The following is a 17,150-nucleotide window of genomic DNA, read 5'->3' as shown; positions in this document are numbered from 1 at the left end:
TTACCTAACAGAGATGCAAAGAGAACCTGCTTCAAACTCCCCTGGGAGCGGGCATGGGTAGGAGGACAAAGCGCACATGGCTGGCCAGGAGGTGAGAGCCTGGAAGCCACGGAGGCTGGTGGGATCCTCTCTGCTTTCGTGTGTGTTTGAAACGTGCTGTCACGGAAGGTTGTTAAGTGGCTTGCCAAGTGCACTTTTCAAATGTGGTTTCTCAACCACAGAGGGGGAGATGAAGTCGCCGTGCCCTGTGTCTCTGGCCCGGTCATAGCCGTTGGCTGCGTGCAGTGGGCACTACCGGGAGGAGCTGCTCAGGGGCACTGGGCATGGCCCGGGAGGCTGGGCATGGCCCGCGACTCTGAGGATTCCACCTGCAGTTCATGATGAGAGTATGAAAGAAATTAAGGAAGACACGAATAAACAGAAAGACATCCCGTGTTCATGGACTGGAAGACTCAATAATTTAGTGTCAACATTATCCAGAGCGATCTACAGATTTAATGTAATACCTATCAAAAATCCCAAGGGCATTTTTTACAGAAATAGAAAAATCCATCCTAAAAGTCACATGGACTCTCAAGGGACCCAGGATAGCCAAAACAATCTGGAGAAAGAACAAAGTTGGAGGTCACACACTTCCTAATTTCAAAACTTACAATAAAGCTATAGTAATTAAAACAGTGAAGTACACAAATAGACGAGTGGAGAAGAACTGAGAGTCCAGAAGTAAACACTCATGTCTATGGTCTAATGATTTTTGACGAGGGTGTCAAAACCACTCAATGGCAAAGAGGTGTCTTCAGCAACTGTTGGGACAACTGGATATCCGCATGCAGAAGAATGAAGTTGTGTGAATGAAGTTGCTTCACACTATATGCAAACCTCAACCCAAAAAGGATCAAATACCTGACTTTAACAGCTAAAAGTATAAAATTCAGAAGAAAACATAGAAATATATCTTCGTGACCTTGCATTTGGCAATGGATTCTTAGATATGACATCAAAAGCACAGACAACAAAAGAAAAATAAGTTGGAGTTTATTAAAACAAAAAGATTTTTGTGCATCAAAGGACACTATCAAGAGAGTGAAAGGACAACCCACAGAATGGGAGAAAATATTTGCAAATCATATATCTGATGAGGGCTTAATATCCAGAATATATAAAGAATTCCTACATTTCAACAACAAAAAGACAATCAACCCAATTTTAAAAAATGGGACTTGAAGAGATATTTCTTCAAAGAGTATATACAAATGGCCAATAAGCACATGAAAAGATGTTCAACCTCATTAGTCATTAGGGAAATGCAAATCTAAACTACCATGAGATACCTCAAACCCATTGGGATGGCTATTTTTGTAAAAAAAAAAAGGAAAACAAGTGTTGGCAAGGGTGTGGAAAAATTGGAACCTTTGTGCATTGCTAATGCGAATACTCATGGAAGAGGGTTTGGTGGTTCCTCAAAAAGTTAAACATGGAATTCCATATGACCCAGCAATTCCACTCCTAGGTATATACCCACAAGAGCTGAAAACAGGGACTGAGATACTTGTTACCAATATGCACAGCAGTCTTGTTCACAATAGCCAAAAGGGGGAAAAAACAAGTATCCATCAACACCTGAATGGATAAACAAAATGTGTGTATCCATACAACGGAATGCTATTCAGTTACTAAAATGAATAAGGGCTGGCCAGTTAGCTCACTTGGTTAGAGTGCCGTGTTATAACACCGAGGTCAAGGGTTTGGATCCCCTTACTGGCCAGCCACCAAAAACTACATATATATGAATGAGGTCCTGATTCTTGCTACAACGTGGATGAACCTTGAAGACATTATGCTAAATGAAATAAGCCAGATACAAAAGGACAAATATATGATCCCACTCACATGAAATATCTAGAATGGACAAATCCATAGAGACAGAAAGTAGATTAGAGGCTGCCAGGGGCTGGGGGGCAGTGGGTGATGGGGAGTTACAGTTAATGGGTATAGAGTTTCTGCTTAGGATGATTAAACAGTTCTGGAAACAATGGGTGATGGTTACACAACACTGAGAGTATATTTAGTGCTACTGAATTACACACTTAGAAATGGTAAAGTGGTAAATTATAATTTCTGTATATTTTGCCATGATAAAAAAAATAGTGGAACAAAATTTGAAAAAAAAGAAAACCCTGCTCCTGGCCCCCCTGTTCCAAAAAGGAAAAGGGACATGCCATTCCCCACAAGGAAGCAGGAATCAGAAAAACAACCACAGCTCCCAGTTCCCTGGGGCACCCAGGCACTCAGGAGATCCTCTCTCTGCCAACCACAGCTGCCCAGGCTGCTCGCCTGCCCACTGTCTGCCCCAGCTGACCCCAACAGCAGGGTCTGCATGCTGCCCCTTGCAGGGATATCCACCTTCCTTCTATGAAGCAGGGAGGGGCCTTTATCACAGCAGAATCTGCTCACCCCACGCTCCTTGCCTTGGCCCATGGTGGATGCATTCAGTGGTCAGCAAGGATCACCACACCCATCCCTGCACAGACGGCACACAGACTGGGGGAGGGGCAGGTCTGCTTTCCTAAAACAGCAACAATAACACCATGGCCTCCCCCAAAACCTTCCTGATTATAAGCCTGTTCTCAAGTATTCTCTCTACAAGACCAAGCGCAAACCCATGACCTCTATCAACTCCCACCACTGTTTATCCTCTTTGGGGCAATCAAGATGCTTGGCAGCTGGGTGGAGATCCCCAGCCACCCTCAGGCCAATGTGGGGACTGGCAGGTTGGTCACTGACACACAGGGCTATTGATCCTGGACTAACAACTCTGTGATCCTTTGTGGCAAATGTGCTTCACCACATCCAGCCTGACACAGTCCAACTTCACCAAGGCCTGCCCCCAACACCTGCATATGCGGGTGGGTGGGGCACTCCATTGGCCCTGTGGGTCAGCCTGCTCCTTCCTCTCTGGCCAGCTGGGATGCCAAGCAGCCCTGGTAGCTCCCAGGGGTCAGGAAATGGAGCATCTCCTCTTTTGAGGACAACCCAGAGGATTTCACAGTTACCCCCAATAGAGCCCAGGAAGACAATCCCACAGTTGCTATGGGGCAGTATGGCCTTTTCCTAATTATGCAGATGTGGGAGGGACAGGACAAACACACTGTGTAGAGCCACCTGGGGTGGCGGGTTTGGGGACCCCGTCCACCATCATCATAGGTGGTGCTGCTTTCTCATGTCCCCATCCTCACAGCCCAGGGCAGAGCCCTCCCGAGCCCCATGCCCCCTCCAGGCTCACAAGTGCTAGGCTTGTCCCCTGAGGGTGGCCTCAGGAGTGCTCTGTTCTGTCCACCCTCTGGAGGTCTCCAGGTGTCATCTTAAAGGGGGAGGAACTACAGGAATGGAGCTGAGATGCTGTGCCTGTAGAAGCTGCTTGCATGGGCAGGTTCCAGTGGGGCTGCTCCTGTCCTGTGCAGTGCTGGGGCCTCTGGGTGTGACCACAAGCCTTCCCAGGGGCTCAGTGCACCCCATCACTGCCAGCTGCCTGGCCATCAGCCAATAGCTCATGTGAGCACTGTGAGCACCACATTTCCTCTTGAGACACCCTTGTAAGCTGAGCTGTCAGCAGCCCACAGAGACAGGGCAGCCACACCTGGCCTTAGGGGCAGGCCTGTGGGACTCGGGCAAGGCTCGACAGCATCCACGCAGTGCCTGCCACACGCATGCACACAAGGAGCACAGGATGTCCTCTGTGCACACAACGTGGTGAGATGTGGGTGACTGGGCCTCACGATGCAGCGCCTAGGATGGTGGTGACAAACGCAGGGCCTAGCCCTGACACCTGCTATGCTGAGCCGACAGCGGCTCCTGGAGCTCAGTGTGACAGCCAGGCTCGCCCGTGCTTCTCAGCCTCTCCTTGCCTTTTGTAGCCAGACAGCTCCTCTCTTTCGTCAGCTGGTCAGTATCCTCTCTCGCATTTAACATACCCTGGATGACCCCCATCTTTCTTTAAAAGAGATAGAAACATTTTCTATAAATACACGGCAAGTAAACATCAGCGGATGAGACTCTTAAAAATCCCTTAAAAATGTAAACTAACTGTATGATCTGGTTTCTAGGCTCATTTTTAAAAATCCATAAAAGAGAACTAGAAAATGGCTTTGGCCCCTTTGCAAAGGTCTGGAGTCTGCTGTTTCTGCCCCACTCTGCCACTGCCTCTGTCTGAAGGGCCCGGGGCACTTTGGTCTCTGCCCACTCACGACTTCCTGCTCAGGAAGTCCAGGGAGGAGGGTGTTCGTCCGTTTTCTGTCACTTATAACAGAATACCTGAAACTGGGTAATTTATAAAGAAACAAAATTTATTTCTTACAGTTTCGGAGTCCAAGGTCGAGAGAGCGCATCTGGCGAGGAACTTCCTAGTGGGGACTCTGCAGAGTCCCGAGGTGACGCAGAACATCATGTGGCGAGGAGGGTAAAAGCGTGTCCTCAGGCTCTCTTCCTCTCCTTGGGAGCCGTCCTTGCCACTCGCGTGATAACCCATTTATCCTTCAACCCATTAATCCATGAATGGATTAGTCCACTCACGAGGGCAGGGCCCTCGCCATCCAGTCATCCCCTAAAGGCTCCACCTTCCAGCCCTGCCACATTGGGGACCAAGCTTCTACGTGAGCTTCGGAAGCAACGAACATTCAGCAAGGAGCAAGATGGCCCTTGCACCTGCTACAAGAGGCCACAGAGAGAAAGGTCTGAGTCCCGCAGCACACTCAGGCACCTTAGGGCTGGTCGCCGGGAGAAGGGCTGCAGCCAGCTTCCCTAAGAAAGAGCTCGAGGAGCCGTGAGTCCCCCACTCTCCAGCGCGGGTCAACACGCAGCTACTGCGCCCTCGAGCAGCATTTAGAAAGGCCACTAGCCATTTGGGGAGCACTATCCTTGATATTCCTGAACACATAACCAGACAACAGCCATTGGCACATTGAGAGTCACAGTGGCCTGCGCACACCTCATTCTGTCCCCACGGGACTAGGGGCCCAGTGGGAAAGACAGGCACAGAGCTACAGGAGCGATGACAGAGAGGACCTAGGTGGCAAGAACAGGCTGAGGCGTGAGTGTTTAAACATAGAAGTAGCCCCAGTCCACACACAGGTCCCCCAAGGAGGCCGTGGTAGGCGCTGCCTAGAGCTTGCTGAACAGGGCTGGAACCCCCAGCAAAGACTAGAGCAGGTGTGAGCCTGTCCCTCAAGGGGCTGGTCCAACAGGATAAAGGGTGACAAAGACAGTGGCTGGGAGTTTGGCTGTGGTCCAATAACTCAGGGACAGCTGGTACAGTTTCCTAGAGGCAAGCTGGGCAGTACCAGGCAGGCCGTACTCGGCACTTGGGCAGGGCTCATCGACAGGCTGGGAGGACACAGGGACGGCAGCTGGGGAGACCTGCACGCTGCAGCCTGGACCCACCTGTAGACCCAGGGGCCGGCCACTCACCTCCACTCAGGCTCTGGGAATCTAAGGGAGCGACGGGAAGGCCCCAAAATAGCCAGTCAAATCCAGACGGGGCAGGGTCTCCAGTGCTCAGCATCTGGGGACCTCACTGCTCTCTCTCTGGCAGCACTCGGGCAGTGCCCCCTTGTGCTACTATCTCAAACCCTCCAATACAAGAATCTGTCATAAATTTTCCAACCTGCAGAGGAATTGGGAGGCAGGGGACCCAGCCTCCTGTCCTTGTGACCCCTGAGGAAAGGTGAGAAAGCAAACCTGCCCTGGGCACCATGGAAGGGTCCCGCTTGCTGTCTGTGTTTATAAATAAAGCTTTACTGAATGCAGTTCACTTGCACACGCGTTGTCTGTGGCTGCCCTTGCCCGACAATGGAAGGGGTGAGTAGTTGTGACAGAGAGAGGACCCGCAGAAGAAAAGGGTGCCGGTGGCCGTGGGTCCGAGCAGGACTGGAGTGGAAGGAAGGGACTTCTGTGTCAGGGGCCAGGCAGGGAGCAGCCTCCTGCTGGCTTCCCCACACCTCAGAGAGGACAGGAAGTGGGGCTGGCACAGCCTGGCAGCCCAAGGACCAGCAACATGGGCTAAGAGGAGGCTTTCACATGGGCTGTGTCCCAGGTACTGCCAGGGACCACAGTGACTCTGTCATCATGGCCACACCAAGGACAGACATGAAGCCTGGGCTCTGAGAGGCTCTATGACCCCAGGATCCTACCCAGGCTACCCCTCTGTGCCTTTGATGTGGGGACCCCTTACACTTCCAACAGCAGATCTGGCCCAGAGCTGGGCCATGGCTCCTCCCCTTCCCTTCACAAGGCCAGACCTGCATCATGGTCTCACACTCCCCTGTATCCTTCATAGACGTTCTCCCCATCACATCTGATCCTGCCGTGGCGCCTGCTCCTTGGAGGACCCCTACCTCAGTAGGGCCGGCTGCCCTTCACATTAACCAGCTCACACATATGAGCAGGGCTGCGGAATTGGCACCCAGAAAAGGGCAGGCCTCAGGCAAGAGAGCGGGTTAACCAGGATCCTTGTGGAGAGGTCAGAAAGGACAGGGGTGCCTTTAGGGTGGGGGCAAAAAGGTCCTGGACATGCCTGTTGGGGTGATGTCCAGGTCAGCCATCTGCCCACGGGCCAATACTCTGTTCTGCCTGGGAACTGGGAAGATTCTGGCAGGTCAAGGGCACAGTAAACAAAGGCCCAGCAGCTGTCCCAGGCTCTGGGCCTGAGTCCAGCCCTGCCCCCTCAATGTGAGCTGAACCTGACCTCCTCATTTTACTTCTCAAAGGCTGGGTGGCAGCACCCCCACCTCAGTGCCCGGGCCATGAGCTTGGGGCCCCATCACGCCAGTGGCCTTGACAAAAGGTCTCTCCCTGACCAAATTCTATCTACGCTCCTCTGGCCCTCTTCTTGGCTGGGCCTCAACCTTGCCCTATACAGACTTGAACAATCACTAATCAGTTTTTCACAGCTCAAGGCCAAGTCCCTAGGATGAGCCAAGCCCCCCTTAAAGTGCCTGCCTGAGAAAACTCAAGGCTGCCAAGAGAATTTACTCTTTGTTCCCACAAGATAGGGCTCCTGTCTCCCAGCCTCTGTGGGAGGGTAGGAGCCCAACTTCAATAAGCGCCAGTAGCAAACCCAGAAGAGTTTCACCAGGGCCAGCTGCCACTTCCTGCTCTTGGTAAATTTCCATTTCGTTGACTCTACCGAACCAGCACCGTTCCTCCTCCCAACTCCCTCATTCTCTCTGCACCTCTGCACAAATCAGCATGGAGCTCAACTCTTTCCTCTACTGTCCGTACTCACCAAATAGGTTCTGTCCTTATCAGTGTAACTAACGTCCAGCTGTGTTTCTCTTTGATCCAGCGCCAGGACTTAGATCTGGATCTGAACCAACATCAGGACCTTGGACGTAACATCCAGACCTCTCAACATGCACAAAGACCAAAGTCTTATCCGGTCTACCCACACATGTGGGTATCCCATGGTAGCTCACATGATCCAGTGCTCCCGCAAACATCCGTTGAAGCATGGGGAGAACAGATTGTGCTTCTTATGACTCTGAGTACGTGCTCTGAGGCTGGGTTAGTGCCTCAGGCTTCTCTGGAAAAGTACCTCCCAGGCTGGACATTCTTCCTGGCTTCTTGTTTCAAGTGGAGATTCACTCCCTGACTCCAGGTCCCTGGGAGGCCCTTTGTTCTATTTATTCCTGCTCCTCCCATGGGAACTTCTCAGTCCACCAAAACACCTCTACTTGACTCCTGCTGACTCTGCTCTGCCACTCCTAATCAATATAGGAAAATAAAACTACTAGAAACAACAAGCACTAATGATATTGGAGGAAAGGGTCTGGGGAGTCCCGATAGCAGCCTCAACCCACCCCATCCTCTTACCAGGTTCTTGACTCTGCCACAGGAAAGAATTCAAAGCACAGTCACAGTAGAAAGTGACAACAGTGTAATGTAACAAATAAGAGATACAGATTTCACAGAGTGTGGCCGAGCTCATTTAACACAAAAGTAAGAAATACACACTTACAGTTTAGTCCAGAGTGCAAGCCTAACACAAAAGTACAGCAACACACAGTCGGCTAAGTGTGGGCTGGTCCCAGGAAAGTGAGCAACAGGCCGGCCGCCTACAGGGATTCCACTTTTATAGTTTCCTGATCTAAAACAAGCTCATGCCATCTAATGAATATTCAGCTAAGGGGTGGTTCCCACTTATGTAACCTGGTCTTGCACATGCTTGGTTGGTCTCCTCTTAGGGCATGTTCATTGGTCAAATTCTATCACACGCACTAAACATATTCAAGAATATTCTGTGCTCTTTAGCACCTCTCGTTATTCAAAGGATAAACTCCACTGAGCATGCTCAGCCACTAGATTTGCATAAGTCCATCCTTTGTGGTCTCAATCTCTCCCTGTTGTTATGGAAAATAGGTCCAATAAGCAACAATAACTCTCCTCTAAGGAAGGGCCTAGAGGAGGGGCTTGAGACCTTGGGGAGTGGCTTGAAACCCAGAGGTACGTCCTGAAACCTGAACCCAGGGAAGCTGAGCACCTCCTATGTCACTAACACTGTCAGCTTCCTTTCTTGCTGATGTGACTTTACCAAGGATAACTGGGAACTTCAATGACTTCTTTGGGAAACTTAAGTTCTCCCCAAACTGGCTCCTCTAAGCCCTTTCTCTTCCCATTACCTCTGCTCCTCCTTCCTTTTGTCACCACCTTCCAGCTTCCCTTCAGATCTCCTGCATCCTTAGACATGTCCCCCTCAAGTCCCTACCTCCTCCACCCCTGTCCTCCCCATCAGACCCTTCCTGTCCCACTCTAGCTGGATTACAGCCCTGACTCCCTGTAGTCATTGGAACTTTGGGCCCCCTGCCCCATCGGGGGTCTCAGGGACCCACAAAAGCAATGACCCGAGGCTGAAGGAAAAGAAAAAGCTTGGAAGCAGACATTTAGTCCACAGCCTCCATAAGATTATATGTCAGGGCAAAAAAGTCATAAAGGTCTTCTCCACAAATATTACTTGGAAAGCTCTTGAGCAGGTGATCTTTAACTGGCTCCATCTGCCAGAAATACAGTTCAGATAAAAATATAAAATGGAGCAAAAGAAAAAAAAAAAAAAAAACCTGAACCATCTCTCATATAAACTAGTGAGGTATGCGTTATGAATTATGTTTTATAATATGTCTGCCTAAAAAGTTTCCAAAATCTTTTTGGTAACTTGCAACCTTAGAGTTATGCTAAGTTAAGCTAAATAATAGATATTCATTGAATATCTAAATAATTTCTAAATAAGAGAAAGTGCTGACACATTCATTATTAAGTTTAAGCTTATATACTTTTGGCTTATTTTTATATGGTACAGAGAGGCTAAAGATATTTGGGTCTTTAATAAACATGTTCTTCTTGGCACATTAAAAAAATTGTACTATAAAAATCATTTACCTCTAGAGATTATAAATGGTACGTTCATAAAATGTGCTAATCTGGTATATAACATAAACATACTGCTATATGACAAACATTTCACAACTGGCTACTTTCTAGTTTTCTCTGTAAAATACACAGGTTACTAACTGTTAAAAATTATAATCAATATGTGAAAATAAATCTATTAGAAATAATGAGTGAAGGGAAAACAACTTTATAAACAAAGTATGAGAGGAAAATAGAATGTGCTTTTATATGATAAGTATGCAAAGAATGTGGGATCTGTTTTTGTTAAGGAAAGAGGAGTAATTTTGTCCTAAAGTAAAACTAAAAAAGAGGGAAAGTATAGGACAAAACTTGAACAGATACAAAAAAATTTTAGAAGCTGTGCAGAAAACGAATTTTGTGTTGTAAGGTCAAAGCCAGCTAGGATTAAATGGATTTCTATATAAAGTTTTTAAAAATGAGCTTTAATATCAAGAGTGCACTGATATAAAACTAGAGTTTGGTTTCCTCTCTGTTAAAACAACAAAGTGTCCTAGATTATTGGTCTGCTTTTAATAAGAGACCGTATAAGAGTTTACTTTACCTTTTGAGTAATTTGCTTAGGGAACAAGGATCCTATATCTTACCAACACAATATCCTGTGCTCCATGTTGACTTAAGGCTTTTCGCTGTTAAAAGAGCGAAGGTTTTTTTATGGTCATGTTATCTTACATTTACTTTCATGATCTTTTATTGTCACTTTGGTTAACGAAACAACTAAGTGGTGTTTCACAGTGACTTGTGATCCCGTCTAATTAAATATTCAAACCTTTTGACACTTTTGACAATTTTGCCTTCCCCAAATGAAATACTAAGTGAAGTCTTCCTCATCTCAAACTGACTTTGACATTTCCTAGATGGCTCCTGGAAGATCTTAAAGGATTTGTCCTTTCATCCTGTAGAAGTGAGAAACTAATTAGGTTTATTTGAAATGGTGAATTTCATGTAAGGTGTTGTCAAATGAAAAATGCTGCTTAACCTTCCTTAAGTTATATTTGTATGGGTAAGGATAAGGATTTCAGAAATTTCATAAAGTTCCTCGAAATCTGTCAATACCCTTGCTCTCCAAGTTATGTCCCCATATAATGTTATCAGTCATAATTCCAGTTATTTAAAATGTTGTGTGTCACAAAAACAACCAATATTCCTTGTCAATTGCTTTCTCTTATAATAAACTCTCATCAGAGCTTTAACCACACCATTTAAAGTCTTTTGTCATCGCAAATCATTGTTATTTTACTCTGAGGCTTTCCTGAAATCTCTTGATTTCGGGCTTCATCTTCAACAAAAAGGTCTCAGAGACCCATGGAAAGGCCTGGGACAGGTACTCTGGGGTACACGCTCTGATGGGCCTCTGATGGCTTAAATAACTTTGAGTCCCCACTGGACTGAGCCAGGATCTCCAGAATTGAACTTGAGAAACTCATGGGTTCATGAATCTGCTAACCCAAGATCAAGCAGAACAAGAGTTAAGTACATGTTAAGTACATATACCAGATTAGCACATTTTATGGGACTGAATAAACTGATAAAGGATGATTACAATTGTTTATGGCTTTTGTTCAGAATGTTGCTGGCTCTCTAATGTTCTATAAGGTTGCTTCAAAAAGTTTGTGGAAAAACTGAATTAAAAGATGGTAATATGAATTTTTCCATGAACATTTTGAAGACTCCTCATATATTCTGGATATATATTTAAAAAAGAAAAACTCTTTCCCTTTTCTCTTAACCTATTTATGGCTCATACCAATCTAGTAAATTATGCTTTTGTGAACAAAATTGAAACATTTATCTTTTTCTACCTGCCCAATCCCTCCAAAAATCAGAAACTATTACTGAGTATTATTATTTTCATGATCATATAGTTATCTGCATAACTTCAATAAGAATCTGTTCTCCTTGTAATAGGACACAATTGGAAACACTGGTTATATTACAAGGCTTTGACTGAAATGTCCTGTTTGAGAATGATGCACATAGAATCAAATGTGACCAGACAGCTTTAAGGAACTAAGTTGACTTACGGAGCAAATGCTTACAAAGCCCCCCTTGAAAAATCTGGCTTGGTATCTGGTTTACAGGGTTTCCAGTCTTAACATCTGAGTAAGGAAAGTCACTTCCCAGTGGGCCCAAGAATCTTAAGATATTTTGGGAACCTCAAGAGAGGAATTCCCCAAAATGTATAGATACTGCAGGGTGAAGTATGATAGCAAATTATTGGCTTGGCTTTTAAAAGTCCAATCTGATGTATGCATGTATCAAATTATCACACGCATCCCATAAATACGTACAATTATTATATATCAATTTTTTAAAAAATTTAAAAAGTCCAATCTGAGATTCCTTATTAAAAGTTCCAGCTATAGGGCCGAGCCCGTGGCGCACTTGGTGGAGTGCTGCGCTGGGAGCGCGGCGACGCTCCCGCCGCGGGTTCGGATCCTATATAGGACTGACCGGTGCACTCACTGGCTGAGTGCCGGTCACGAAAAAACGACAAAAAAAAAAAAAAAAAAAAAAAGTTCCAGCTATAACCATTCTTGCTGCGCTCATGTAAACAATCATGCCAAATTTAATGAGACCAGAATTATTATGTAAACAATAATCTTACTTTGATTATCTCTGATCAAAAAGGGAGGTGACAGTAGTGAGATATTTTGTTTTAATGGAGAAGTGTAACACACCCTTGTCGGTTATCAAATTCTAATCTTGTTCATTGTCTTCGAGGTTTTATGATCTACCTGCAAATTGGACTGGATTCTTGCACATTTTGTCAGCCCTTATGAAATCCTGTCCTACTTTCCTTCAATATCTGGCTACAACTCTCCAAATTAACATTTCCAATTTTTCTCCCTCCCTCCCAACTTGGTGTCACTGAGACTAAAACCTGATTGCCCAAGTCCTTACTGGGACTCAGGTTGTCCTGCAGCTGCCCTCCCCCCCAGGATCTGAAAAAGCCCTGTAGGCTGAAGCCAGATAACTTGATATAAACTTCAAAGAACTCATCACCAAAGCAAATCATGTATAAGTAACCTTTGTGCCTGGAACTGCTGCTACATGGGCCACTCAGAACATCCTCTGGAGCTCCTCCACGTTCCATGCTCTGCTCTGAAAACAACCATCATGTGACACTGATGTCTATGCCATCACCAGACATTCTGACCACCACCTGGGAAATCCGTCGGATTGCCACTGCTATCCTCAATTCCACCCAATAAAGATACTTAGAGCTCAATGTCTACAAATCTCAACTGGCTGTCTCCTAGACTAAAAAACTGGGTTTACAGTCGGCTCCAACCATTAATCTTTGTTTTTTTGTTTCTACAGAAATGCTTCTCATTAGATGCCTGATCGCTCGCAGCATTCAGCAAATATCCTCTACTGCCAAGTCTCAACAGATGGTTCAGCTGGTCCCTCATGGACAAAAGGCCATGGAACAGAAAACAGCCTGCCTTATACTGTCCAGAGGAAAGAAGAATGTTTGTTCATTCCTCAAGAAAGGGGGGGGCTGACAGAAATTCTTTCCCTGGCCAAACTTGTTCCAGGCTCCTCTGAGCCCTCTTCTTGACTCAGCCTCCACCTTGCCCTATACAGACTTGAACAAACACTAACATGGTTTCTAACAGCTCATGGCTGCATTCCTAGGATCACCCTAGACCCACTTAAGGTGCCTGCCTGAGAAAATGCAGGGCTGCCAAGAGAATTTACCATTTGTTACAACCAACAGCTGAAGATAGGGCCCGTCTCCTAGCCTCTGTGGGAGGGTAGGAGCCTAAACTTGATGAGCACCAGTAGCAGACCCACATAGATTTCATATGAGCCAACCCTCCTGTTGGAAAATAGAATAGTTTAACCAGGCCTCATCGCCTTAGGTCTGGTTGGGGGTGGTGCGGGGCATTCTTTGTAAGCAAGTTGTGTATGGGTAGAGTTAGTGCACATGGGCGGTATCACCACTAGGCTGGAGTCTACTGCCTCGGGTGTCTGCCGAACGTGGCCATGCTCTCCAACCTACGGCTCTCCAAGGACCTTTTGGCTGGTTACCTAGCTCATAGACCTGCGTGTGAGGGGTCTGGTGACCCAGCCTGGTGTGTGAGGGGTCTGGGGACCCAGCCTGGCTTGTGAAGGGTTTGTGACCCAGTCTGTGAACGGGCTTGAGGGGTCTGTGAGCTCCACACCCAGCCCTAGGTTGACAATTGGCCCAGTTGGCAGGATTATGGGCAGGTAAAAGAGCTCGACACCTTCCTTCCTGCTTTTTCTAATTTTTTACTTCCCTGACTCTATTGAGTCACTCCCCAACCCCTCATTCCTCCTCCCTACTTCCTTATTCTCCCCAGAAGACGCCAGTCATGTCCACACACGTTGGTATGGAGCTCAGCTCTTTCTCCTACTGTAAGCAACTACTAAGTAAAATCTGGTTTTGCATGTTAACGAGTGTCCAGCTGTGTCTCTCTTTGACACCAGTGACCTCCTCACTGCACCCTACAGGGCACCTCAGAGCCCCTCCAGGATGCATCAAGTACTTGGCAGCTCCATGGTTCCTCACACTTGGAGACTCACCTTAAACAGCACAAAGCAACAGGACACAAAGTCTCTGGCTGGAAAGACCTGAAAGCCTGGTGTTAGCAGGGCAGGCTTGGGGTGACCCCCCTTTCTGGTCCTGGGGCTCCACAGACCCTCCCCTTGGGCCCCCTCAGCCCTTCCACTCTGAGGATCTGATCCCAGCCCAAGGACCAAGGGCGACCTTCCCATGGTGGGTCAGGCCCTGACTGCCACGTCCTCTCCAGTGGAGGCCCTTCCCCAGGGGCAGCCCACCCCTCACAGGAGGGGGGAGGCCGGATCCCCCCCTCTTGAGCTCCCCACCCTAGCACAGCTCTTCGACCCCCACCCCCCCACACACAACGTGTCTGGTGACCCTGCCCAGAGACCCCCACCCCCCACACACAAAGTGTCTGGTGACCCTGCCCAGAGACCCCCACCCAATGACGACCCCCTTCCCCAGCCCCAATTCCCCAGCCCCGTTCCGGAGACCCCCGCTGCAGGCCCGCACCCCGCCCGGGCGGCACCTCCCGGCCGCGCACTCACCCCACCGGAGGCCGCGCGCCCTGTGCCTGGTGGCCGCGCCCCGCACCGGCGCAGGCAGCGCGGCGGACAGCCCCGGCCGCCGGCGAGAGGCCCCGTGACGATGGCGGCGATGGCGGCGGCGCTGCGGGGGCCCGCCGGCTGCTTCCGGTGGCAGACGCGGGCCTTGGCGGGCGGGGTGCGGGGCGCGGCAGGTAGGGGGGCCGGGGGCGGCGGGGTCCCCGCGGGGTGTCTGCAGGGACAGCAGTGTCCTTGCGGGGCTGTCCACGTGGGGGTGTCCGTGCGCGGGCCTCGATCTCGTCTTGGGCAGGCGCTTCCAGCCACCGGTAGTTCCCTTCCCAGCTGGGGAAACTGAGGCTGGGAGTCCCGCCTGAGGTTCTGTTGTGTTTGCTGCACCCACGGTCTCCCGGAGCTCCCTCCCTCACCCACACCCGCCAAGCCCAATATTAACTACAGTTCTGAGGATGATGATGTCCTAGCTCCTGAAATCACCAAGCACCCCACTTGCCAGACCTCAGCCACCTTCTCCCCAGACCCCTAGTGGCTGCACACAGCAAGTGCTGATTACTTGCCCATGCGGGGAATGAATGAAGGGACACTAGGGAAGCCATGGGCCCTGAGCCCTCACTGCATGTCAGGCTCTGCAGGTGCCTGGGGGGAAGGGAGGCTATGCAGTTGTCCTCCAGGAGCCACCAAGGGACGTTGACCAGATCGGGACAATAATCGTAACTTCAGACACCTGGAGCAGGGGCTGGGGCTGGGTCACTTGGGAGGGTTTGCACCCCATTCTGCAGGATAATCTCCCCCAGAGGTGGCCACAGTGCCACCACATCTGCAATAGTGTGGCCAGTCCCATGCATGACAACGTGGTCCTCACCACATACCTGCACGGTGACTGCCCCCTCAACCACCCAGGTGCCTATGACAGAGCTCAATTCTCCCTACAGGGAGTGAGTGTGAAGGGGTGTGAACAAGGACAGGGTCAGAGCTGGAGGACAGAGGGCAGCTATGGGAGGCAGAGTGGCTGGCCCTGGCTAGTGGTGGACTCAGGAGGGAGGGCTGACCACATTGTAAATAGGCAGAGCTGTTACTGTCGAGGGCTTGGGGAGCCCAGGGCTGAGGGTAGCCCTGCAGAGTTCTGGAAGGTGGTCACCACCTGGTGAGGGGGAATATAGGGGGACCTGACAGACCTAGAGCTGCTCTTATTACAGTGGTTTTGCTGAGCCCTGGGACCCTAACCAGAGCACCCGTCTTTCAAAGCCTCCTTGCTACATGTGTCAGGTGGGACATTCATGAGAAATAAACACACCTGTGTCAGTGGAACCCTCATCCCGCCTGGTGCCAGTAAAAGGTCCGTAGACAGGAGCTGACCCTGTGGTCACAAGCCCAGGGCCCTTAAGCCTCCTGGGTAACCGTGGCCTTGGGGCAGTGTTTCATTTCCAGTTGGCCAGGAGGCACCACTCTGAGGGCTCTGCTTCCACAGGTCCACAGTGGTAGCCCAGTGTGTGCTGGCAGTAAGGGGCAGCTCCCAGGGCTAGAGCTTTGCTAGGCTAGTAATAAGTAGCTGAGAGGGCCAGGAGAGGGCGTTAGCCCCCAACAGCGACGCCCGGGTCTGATTTTGAGCCACTTCCTCCATTTCAGCCCCGCAGCTTCTTTTGGAGCAGGAAGATACCTGCCCTGTCCCAGGCTTAGGGGGTGGCCGACACAGCCCCTGAACAGGAACCAGGATGATGATGCTGCTGGTGTCACCCGTCCCCTAACTCCTGCTGCCATGAAAGAGCTCGAGGTGGGGAGAGCAGCCGCACAGGAGGCTCCCCGAGGTGGCCAGCTGCCTGTGTACACGTCTTTTGTGGGGACCCTTCCATTTACCCTCGCCGGAGGAGTGCAGCGTACACTCGGGCCTTGCCACACTCACTGGGCTCCTGCTTGTTGCTGGCCCCATACCAGGCACTGAGTTCAGAGAGGAGCAGAAAATTAAAGGACAGTGAGGGCAGAAAGCAGAGGCACGGCAGAGACCTTTTCTGGGACTGAGTTCTGCAGATGGGGAGGGCATCTGGTCAAGGGGGTGAAGGTGAAGCTGTGAGATTCCCCAGGGCACTGGAGTACATGGGTGTATCCCCAGGTAAGGCCTGCTACCCAGACCTTCCTCCTGCCGAGCAGCATCGGCCCCACCTGCCTTCGGGGTCCTTTGGGTTCCTTCCTCCCCAACAGGTTCCTCAGCGCCCCCCATGTGCTTACAGGCAGACTTCCTACACCTACAAACTGCTCCACTGCTGGCCTCTTACATGTGTTTATCAGACTGAGAGGGCTTCCAGGCAAGCGTGGGCAGAGCAAGCTGCCCGAGATAAGCCCAGGGTCCACATGGGCAGCCACTACCCTGCCCGCTGCTACCCTGCCCACCACCTGATAGCAGGCAGAGGGCACAGTGCTGGGCTGTGGGCAGGACGACCTAGTGGGGACCCTGCTCTGGTGAAAGGAAGGACAGGCACCTGCAATGGAAGGTAGGGACATTCTCCTGGGTAAAACCTCAGGGCCATCCTACCCCTCCACCAGGCATCAGGAGAGGAGAGAGATGGGCTGGGGCCCAGCGGCAGCTCCTCTTTGACCAGCAGTCGTCC

The 17,150-nt window shown here is 49.6% G+C and overlaps 2 protein-coding genes across 4 annotated transcripts in view; one reads left to right on the top strand and one right to left on the bottom strand.

The window, feature by feature from the left end:
• The window catches only part of LOC134369859 (catechol O-methyltransferase-like), a 28,945-nt gene extending 14,126 nt beyond the window's left edge, over positions 1-14,819 (bottom strand). Inside the window, exon 1 of the mRNA XM_063086636.1 lies at positions 14,536-14,819. The gene's annotated coding sequence lies outside the window, so the exon portion shown is untranslated. The remainder of the gene's footprint in view (positions 1-14,535) is intronic.
• Positions 14,623-17,150, top strand: part of LOC134369858 (thioredoxin reductase 2, mitochondrial-like) — a 50,707-nt gene continuing 48,179 nt past the window's right edge. For all 3 annotated transcript variants that reach the window (XM_063086634.1, XM_063086635.1, XM_063086633.1), the window contains exon 1: positions 14,623-14,726. In XM_063086634.1, the coding sequence (XP_062942704.1) occupies positions 14,636-14,726 (91 nt within the window). In that variant the 5' untranslated portion in view covers positions 14,623-14,635. The remainder of the gene's footprint in view (positions 14,727-17,150) is intronic.

This window comes from Cynocephalus volans, chromosome 2, assembly GCF_027409185.1.
Source record: "Cynocephalus volans isolate mCynVol1 chromosome 2, mCynVol1.pri, whole genome shotgun sequence".
In the NCBI taxonomy this organism is placed as follows: Eukaryota; Metazoa; Chordata; class Mammalia; order Dermoptera; family Cynocephalidae; genus Cynocephalus; species Cynocephalus volans.
This window is presented reverse-complemented; position numbering and strand designations above follow the sequence as displayed.